This window comes from Lactuca serriola, chromosome 8 (genome assembly GCF_051521515.1).
Source record: "Lactuca serriola cultivar US96UC23 chromosome 8, Lser_US96UC23_V15, whole genome shotgun sequence".
In the NCBI taxonomy this organism is placed as follows: Eukaryota; Viridiplantae; Streptophyta; class Magnoliopsida; order Asterales; family Asteraceae; genus Lactuca; species Lactuca serriola.
This window is the reverse complement of record NC_136415.1, coordinates 244,072,112-244,082,053: the sequence shown is the minus strand read 5'-3', so window position 1 is coordinate 244,082,053 and position 9,942 is coordinate 244,072,112. Positions and strand designations below refer to the sequence as shown.

At 35.7% G+C, this 9,942-nt stretch overlaps 1 protein-coding gene across 1 annotated transcript; it reads left to right on the top strand.

Moving 5' to 3' along the window:
* The first annotated feature begins 7,977 nt into the window (after positions 1-7,977).
* LOC145067982 (uncharacterized) lies at positions 7,978-8,676 on the top strand. Its single transcript, XM_079014992.1, has one exon. The coding sequence runs from the start codon at positions 7,978-7,980 to the stop codon at positions 8,674-8,676; it is 699 nt and encodes a 232-aa protein (XP_078871118.1).
* The last annotated feature ends 1,266 nt before the right edge of the window (positions 8,677-9,942 follow it).

The window sequence follows — 9,942 nt, the reverse complement described above, 5'->3', positions numbered from 1 at the left end:
GCCTCGCGTTTTTGTGGTATCTCTCCAACAAGTCTTGGTGCATTTCGTACGCGTACATGTCCTCATAGGACTTTTGGAATTCGGCGTTCATTGTGGCTATCATGATGCAATGAACCTTTGTTGCATCACGTTCATGAGTCTCAAAAGTAGCCATTTCAGCCGGAGTAGCGATTTTTGGGTTGATCTTCTCGAGCTTCTCATCGAGGAAATACTCATTGTCCTCATAGCGAGCAATTGTGCGAATGTATCTTATCCATTCGCTAAAGTTTGTCCCATCGAAAGTCACCTTTTGACAAAGGCTCATCAATGTGAACGAGCTAGCAGCAGCGTTGTTCGCATTCGACATCTACAAATAGAAAGGACAAAGATAGATTAGAATTTGAATCCCTAATTACTACCCAATAAGAAAAATTAGGGCTAGGATCCAACAACAATATTTACATATTAGAAAAGGGATGTCGTAATCTAACATGCAAACAATTTGAAGGTAAGTGAATGACGATTCACTAATTCTCCACCATAAAACCATAACTTTAAGTCTAAATGTAATGAGAATTCCTAGGTTTAGATGAGATTCATTGAAACTTTTCAATGGCATGTTTAAATCTCGATATGCCCCTCTCGTTTGTGACTGGGATACCGAGGATCACAAAGTGGGTGTGAATTACCATGCAAATTCACATGGTGCCTTCATTGTAACGATCACCTATTCGATGTGCCGGTAAACCACACATGCTCCATCGAACTATGATAAACAATGAATCACCCTTTGCCACCTTTTCTTAGAACCAATTAGTGTGCCGGTAAACCACACATGCTCCAATAACTTCTTAGCAAGGGTGCAAAGTGTAATTTCATGGGATTGCATCAATTCACTTTTCCTAGAGTAACTAGGATTGGGAATTTTTGAAAAACATGTAGTTACTTTGTATTTCATATTATACTTTTAATGAGGAGATGAGGTTGCCCTATCCTACCCGTTCGGCTAACGACCCTCCACCGATCAAGCAAGCGGTGGGTGAGAGTGTACACCCATTCAACGCCATTTTATAGGCAGCAACCTTATACCCACCTTATAGACCGGCTTCGTGAATGTTGGCCTACTAACGGTATTACTATCATTTTAATTATACATACATATATATATATATATATATATATATATATATATATATATATATATATATATATATATATATTAGTATTGGGTTGAATTTTAAACTTTTAAAATTCTAGGGTTTGAAATTTAAATTGTCTAAATTAAACTTTTAATCACAAAACACAAATTTCAAAACTTGAGGGCGAGTTTTAAACTTTTCAAAACATAGGGGATCAAATAACAAATAATCTAAATTAACATTTAATAAAATAATTATCCATATTTGATTTATTTAATTATTTCTTGCAAAACAATTTACCAATTTAATTAAGATAATTAATCAATTATCACATAAGGAAATTAATATTTAATTAATTGATAAATATCTTCAATTAGGTCAAGAATATACTCAAATATATCTCAAAATCGGATTTATATTGACCTAACATGATTAAGGTAAGTTTCCAATAGATAAACAACAAGAAATCACGAAATTAGCTCTTTCTGACGCTCGAACTCGCTGAGTACCACAATGGACTCGCCGAGTTGAGCCTACTCGTCGAGTCCACTATGGGACTCGCTGAGTTCATCAGGCAGTATGACAAAATTCGAATTTTGCAAGCAACAAACAAGCAATCAATGCATCAAATCAATAGAAACCAATCTAGTCTCTGATACCACTGATGGGTTTTAGCCATATGAACATTTCTATGTGCACATACAAACCCTAATGCTTGTATCTAGGTTTCTCTAACTGAACATGCATTGAATCCAAGACTTCTAATGGTAATTCTATCATAATAACAATAAGAAATCAGAGTTATAAGTTTACCTTGAATCACTTGCTTGATCTTCTTGTCCTTGGAGCTTTAGAGTCACAATTGTCACTCCTCTAATGGCTTACAAACACCAACTAGCAAGAGGATGATTTAAGAGAGTGGGGAGGGAGCTAGAAGTCGGCCAGGGTTCTTCCAAAGGCAAGAGTGCCGATTTCATCAACCCCTTGGGTCTATTTATACTTTTAAGGCTCCTAGGGTTTCTCCTTTAAACCTTAATTGGATAACTTAGGCCCTAAGCAATCCAATCCCCTTTATGATAAGCCTTGGACGATTTCAAGGTCTATCCAAAGCCTCAAAACCATCCACCCCTTTATCCTTAAGGGATTACAGCGCAAAGTATAACTATCATACACTAAACAGTTTATGCCCTTCTATATAATTAATCTCCTTAAGTCACTAAATTAATTCCTAATTAATTTATGACTTATATTAATCAAATAACAATATTATTATTCCTTATATTATTCTCATAATATATTAATAATATTTCTTCTCTCATTATAAATCATCCTGTCAAGTTGCTATGGTGAAGGCAACCCAAAAGGACCATGCACAACCAGGTCAAATACTTGCCAAATATAGTTGCAGCCTTAGACACTATTCCAACATGAATTTCATTGTTGGCCTCCTATCCCACATGGTAAGGAGTATAAAACCTAGGAAAGGATCCAAGGCTATAAATAGGGTTAGGGATTTCATTCTTTCTTCCATATTGGCTTGAAATTTCGCCAACCCTTCTTCCTTCCCTGACGATTTCTAACCCTCTTAGCGTTTGTGAAATTGACCATTCTCCGAGTTATTTTTATTCCACTCTTTGGTGTAATTAGGTCTGATACCATTAGAGGGATTCTTGTTTGAGTCATCTCATCTAAGCAACTTCGTGGAGGACAATGTTGAGATCTCAAGCACTGAGATCAAGGGATTCATAAGGGGTATGTTTTTGTCTTTGTATTTTCGTATTCATACGGTAGATGTAATTAGTATGAAACCATAGATACTAGGGTGCATGTACACTTTGGTATATCATAGTTTCAATTTTTCCACTACCTATTTTAGAGTGTATTTGATGCGTAAAAATCCCATCAGAGTCATGAGGTGTGTTACGAAATGATTTTTGATTCTAGATCAATTTTCCAACGAACGCTGTTTAATTTAGGTGATTATCATGTTCCTAACTTTTTATACCCGAAACATACCCTAAGCCGTTATGGATAGGGTTGAGATAGCTGAATGCTTGTTTTCGCCAAGAAGTTCTCCTTCTTCCCTAAGTTTTGCAGTGTAGAGTCAGTTTCGGGTCTCAGAATGAAAAGTTGGTTATATATTATGAATAATGTTTTTATGTAGTATTTGATTTAGAAGCTAACTTTCCCGTCATACATCGTCTTGACTCTTTTACAAATATAAAGTGCGTAACAGTAATCAAATAATACCAGTTGTCAATTTTAATCGCTTCATTATGATAGCTACACTTTGTGTTAATATCTACCGTTTGTATCGTTATTATAAGAATATCGTCTATTATTTATGTTTGTAAACGAAAACATCGTCACTTGAATTTCATGAAACGTTTGTTGCCTGCTTAGGATACGGTTGGAAACGAGGCTTTAATTTAGACTGTCAGATGATATTAGATTCGGACTGTTGGATTGAGATTTCATATCCTATATAAAGGAAGGAGGGGCTCCCTCATTTCTCACCAATTTACCTTTCTATCCTCTCTCTCTCTCTCTCTCTCTATTCGACTGCCGGAACCACCACGAACCACCGTCGACTACCTTACTCTGTCGAGCTAGAGATCTGAGAACTACTAGAAACCATATGTTGCCTCCTCTTATTCCTATCTAACCTCCTACGAACACCCTCCGACTGACCTACTGCCGACAACAACCTCTGATGAACTTTCTGAGCAATATACCGACGTCATTTCCTGGGAAAACACTATTCACCGACAATTTTTCCGGTGAACTTTCTGACCAACTTACCAACAATGATGTGATGAATTTCACCAGCAAAACACCATTCACAGAAAAAATTTCGGTTAACTTTCCGACCAATTTACCAGCGAAGCTCTGACATGTTTTTCCGAAAAAACACTATTCACCAGCAAAACAGTATTCACCAGACTCTGAAACTGCTATTTTTCGGATTTTCTTAATCTATTCGGTTTCTCGACTACAAACCCCACAAGTGAGTGTTACGACCCCTCTTTTAAGTTTTAAATGCTTTGGGGGAGAATACATGTGCATATACAATAATTGATGCAAAACGTACATAAAATCATATCTTTTATGTGAAAAGTACTTATAGACTTTAACTAGTTTATGAAATTGTATTTTGAAAAATACATACTATGTACATATAAACTAGACTTAAATTTGACACAGATATGTTATGATGTTTTAAAAATGAGACACATACAAAGAATAAAATATGTCATTTTACTAAAAAACCCTATGATTTATGTGACAATGCATATCATGAAAAACACGTCATAAAGCTTTGTAGTATTTCAAGGAGTCAAACAATTTCTATGCATGTATATTTATATGTTTGAAAAGATAAAGGTTATACATCTACATATTTGAGGTGTACCTCTTTATGGAAGTGAGTACCTTACACTATACATACATACCAGATATACTCGGTTTTTATAGATTCTACACAACTCATTATTCCTAGTAACTTGTTTACTTATAAGCTAGGGTTGAGTGCTCTTCAGATACCTTAGTTAAGATATTTTTAGTGAGACTATATTCATTAGCTAAGTCTAAACAGTAATCATACCCACACTACTATAACCGTTAATCTTTGGAGCGAGATATGTATCTATAGATCTATACGGGGTTGCCATCCCCACCTGCGGTTGCTAGCTACAACCTCGAATGATCAATCGAAGCGGGTGAAAAGTATCTACCTCACTACTACAACGTACAATCAAGCGTTGTAGGGGTATATTCATTCATATAGTCCGGTTATAGAACACACTATAAATATTAACTATAATCTCTCTCTCTCTCTCTCTCTCTCTCTCTCTCTCTCACTACGAGCCACAGGCTTGGTTGCTTTCATAACTATTTTAAGTACAGATTTACTTATGGTCTCTTTTTTACTACAAACCATGGGCTCGGTTGATTTCAAATCTATTTTAAGTGTGGATTTAGTTATGGTCTCTCTTTTACTACAAACCATGGGCTTCGTTGTTGTAAAAACTATTTTTAAGTGTGGATTTACTTATGCAAAGATACATTTTGGCTTTTAAAGGCTCTTTACAAACACAGATTTAAGTATGGTTGTACTTACAAAGAAAATACTTTTTAGACTTTGTAAAAATATTATTCTTGTTAACAAAAAAACATGTAACTCTCACCAACCTTTTGTTGACCTTCTTAATTTCATGTATTCTCATGGAATTACTAAGTAGACATTCATGACAGAATGGATTACTAGAAACCTAGTTACTAGTTTTTGTTATGTCTTCCTAATTGTTTAAGGCAATTTATGTATTATACTATTATTTGTAAGAACCATGTATTCTAACATCAAGATGGAATACAAATGTTGTTTTGTTTATTTGTTGTACTTGTGTTATATATTCAGTTTACCTATGATCCATGAACTTAGTCGCACATCCCAAGATGTTCCACCGCCTTGGTCAGGGTTGTGACATATTGATATCAAGGTTGTAGAACTCGTTACTCGGTACCTGTTCGACTGACTTCTGAGTAGCGAGTACTCGGGGAGTACTCAGATTTGGAAATTTGTGTAGAAATATTTTTTGGGAAATTATATATGTCAAAATCATAAGATAAAATCATAAGTTGATTAAAATATATAACAAAATTGGATACATGTGAATACACAAAAAATGAAAATCACATAATGGTCTCACTTCGTGAATAATTACTAAAAATTTATGATACATATGCAGTAATAATCACATGTGTGTGTGCTAAATAATAAACCATTAAGTGTATTATACATATTAATCACCGAGTTGAACGAATTTCACAACACTACTTAGTTCGTAAGGTGCCAATCGGGGAGTACTCGGGATTATGTAACTCACATCGGCAAGGGGGTGAGTAACAAGTACTTGGAGGAGTGATCAGCCAACTCGGCGAGTTTTACAACATTGATTGGTCTTAGAGCTAAATTGTCTATAGAGAACTCATATCCTCGAAGTAGGAATACATATATAGCAGCAAGCTCATAATAAAAGTATTATTATTCATTACACTACTTCTTGGCTAGTTACGGTATGGGGAATTTGGTATGTAGGGCCGCATAAGGTTGTTGGATTTAGAAAAACTTAATTTCTGAAATGATCCTGCCCTCTGGTGCTACCTGTTTGGCACTCATATGTACTTGGTAGTCATGGAGCATAAAACAAAAAGTAATAATACTACAAACGTCACCAACAATAATATATATGAGTTATATATACACTCGAACCCACAATGAGAACACTTAATAAAAGTCTAAATATCCCTTCAACTAAAACTACAAATTCAATCCTTTAGGTCAAGCACCTTGACGAAGGTTAGTACCCAACATAAGTCATACCATATAAACATGGAATGCATATGTATGTTATTTATGGTCGGGGAAGTGCACAACCAACCTTAAGCATGGTGTTTAGCTGAATACAATGGTTGAGAGTTCGAGAAATTGAAGAGTGTTCTCATGGTACACAGCAGACGCTCAATACCCTCGTTAGAATCTTTATATCAAATCCAAAACAACGCATACAAATCATAAAAATGCTTAAAATCTATTATCTCATATTTTCCCGATTTAACTAAATCCAAAGAAGAATAAAGAACCAATATCTTCGCAACCTTCGTAGCAGAGAAACCCATAATTCCCAATAGATCATTCACTAGTCTCCAAACTTCTCTCTCCCTATCTTCAAAAGATGACAAGGATCCGTCTGAGGATGAACCATCTACAGAACCCACTGAAGGGGAGATATCTGACGAAAAGAAAAGAACGATCAAATATAAGAAACCAATTAGAGAAAACTAATATGCTCAGGGAACAAAGCTGACAAGTTATCCATGAATCCTCAAGTATGTCGATAATGTTGTACTTCTCCTATTTAAACGGATTGTTCAAATGAAAAAAAAATCAAATCTATGATACACAACAAGGATATAGTAGAATACGCCACTCACACTCTAGGTCGGAGAACTTAAGGAAGAACAACATGATGAGAACTCAAGGAAGAACAACATGATGTGAATGACACTACCCATACATTACGTCATCATGTTCATTAAGCAAAGAAAGCTTGTCACCCAAGGTCACAAAATCTATACACTAAAGTATAGCGTCCAACTAACCTAGAGCAGACTGAGTATCAAATTAATGCAACAAATCAAAGGATACATGAAACTCATAAACAGCTCGAGGAGATAGCCAATCAGCTAGTCACACATTTTAAATCTCTAACAAGGTTACCTAGGGTGATTGGTACCGTTAGATTAAAGTTAGGGATCATGGGAAAAGAGATTATATGAAAGCATTTATCCTTGCTATATGTCCTAGTGGACGGAGCTTTTCCATTACTACCGCTGTCCATGTTTGGAAACTGGGTGTAACAAGATGTAACCCAAATACAAGTATTTATGCTATAAAGCTGTTTCAAAGTTCGTTAATATTAACAATTCTCACTCAATCATTTGAAATTGGTAGGATTTCAGTTCTTGCTCTATCATTTGAAATTGGTAGAATTTTAGTTCTCGCCTTATCATTTGAAATCGATAGGATTCCAGTTATCTCTATTTTATTTGAAATCAAAAGGATTTCATCTTTCTCTCTCTCTAGCAATTGAAAACCTATAGGATTTCATAAATCGATCACTCTCCACAATTTGGAAAAGTGTAGGACTTATCGACAAGTTACACTAATGCATTATCATACAAATACGTGGTTATTTATAACTAAGTGGTTACTAATATGTACCTACCATTAATATTTGTGCTTCTATTTTTTCTAATGTTACTGATAAGGAGCTTTATTTCCCATAAGTTTAGGAACATGATAAACCATAAATCATGTAAACTTGATGAAGCTTACACAATACAAGTAGCGAATGGCCAGATAGAAAGCACTTTACTCACTAGTTACCTTCTCACACTAAACAAGCATGTCTTGCGCATCGACCTAATACCTATAATCATTGGAAGTCTCGATGTAATCTTCACAATACATTGGTTATCGCCTCATCAAGTGGATATTTTATGTTATGAAAAGGTTGTTCGACTACCTCAAACCAACAATGAAGTCCTTGTGATTTACAGAGATAAATTAGTAAAGAATCTAAGATTCACATCTGGCATGAAGGCGAGAAAGTGCTTTGAGAAGAGATTCTTCATTTTCTTGTCCCACGTGGTGGATATGCAAGGTAAGGGTAATGAAATAAAAGATATTCCACAAGTGTTCGACTACCTGGATGTGTTTCCAGAAGAACTACCTGGAATACCTCCAGTCATACAAGACGAATTCTGCATCGACCTAATCTCGTGTGCAGCACCAGTGGCAAGATCTCCTTATCGGTTGGCTCCATTGGAAATGCAAAAACTTTCCACTAAACTCCAAGAACTAATTGACAAAGGCTTTATCCAACCAAGATTCTCTCCATGGGGAGCTCCGATATTGTCTGTCAAAAAGAAGGATGGATTGTTCTGGATCTGCATCACCTATCGAGAGTTGAACAAACTCACCATAAAAAACTAAGACCCACTCCCGAGAATCGATGACATCTTTGATTAGCTACAAGGATCCTTCTACTACTCAAAGACCGATCTGAGATCTGGGTATCAACTCAGACTCCAAGAAGTAGACATCCCAAAGATGGCATTCGGGACTTGGTATGGTCACTATAAGTTTCTGGTTATTCCATTCGAATTGACTAACACATTAGTCGTATTCATAAACCTTATAAATCGGGTGTGTCTACCCTATTTGGAAATTCGTGATTGTATTTATCAGTGACATATTGATATATTCACGAACTAAGGAAGAACATCATAAACACATGCAATTAATCCTATAACTGTTACAAAAAAAGAAACTTTATACAAAATTCTCTAAGTGTGAGTTATGGATTATCGATGTGCATTTCCTCGACCATGTGCAAATGGATTCATGTCAATCCTAAAAAAAATCAAAGCGGTTAAGGAAGGGAAAGCACCAATGACACCAACTGAAGTATACCAATTCCTAGAGATTGCAGGCTACTATTGGAGATTTATCGAGAAGTACAAAGTAGCCACACCTCTCACCACTCTAGACCAAAAAGACAAGAAGTTCGGTTGGGAGACAGACAAGTGTTTGCCTTCTAGAAATTGAAACAATTGTTGTGTAGTGCACCAATTTTGTCTCTTCCATAAGGAACAGAAGGCTTTGTAATATTTTATGATTCCTCTTACCAAGGGTTGGGATGCATATTGATATAATAGGATAAAGTCATTGCATACACATCAGACAACTTAAGCCAAACGAGACCGACTACACTACCCATGAGTTTCAATTAGGAGCTATGGTGTTTGCTTTAAAGATCTGCAGGCACTACCTTTACAGAATGAAGTGTGTCGTGTTCACCGATCATAAAAGCCTTCAATACATATTCGATCAGAAGGAGCTCAACATGAGACAACGAAGGTGTATAAAATTGCTAAATGATTACGAATGTGAAATTTGTTATCATCCTAGCAAAGCGAATGTCATGGGAGACGCTTTAAGCAAGAAAGAACGAGCAAAGTCACTTCACATAAAGGCTCTAAACCTAACAAGTCACTCCAATCTAATCACCTAAATTCAAGATTCTTAGCTGAAAGCTCTTAAAACTAAAAATCTCATAGAAGAAAACCAAATTTGGTTTTCTTCTAAGACAAGCAATTTGACCTCAAGGAAAACTAAACATGATATTTCATGAACCGAATTTGGACCCCAAAGTTTTGTGAAGTCAGGAGTCTAGTCTGAAATGAAGCTCACAAGTCG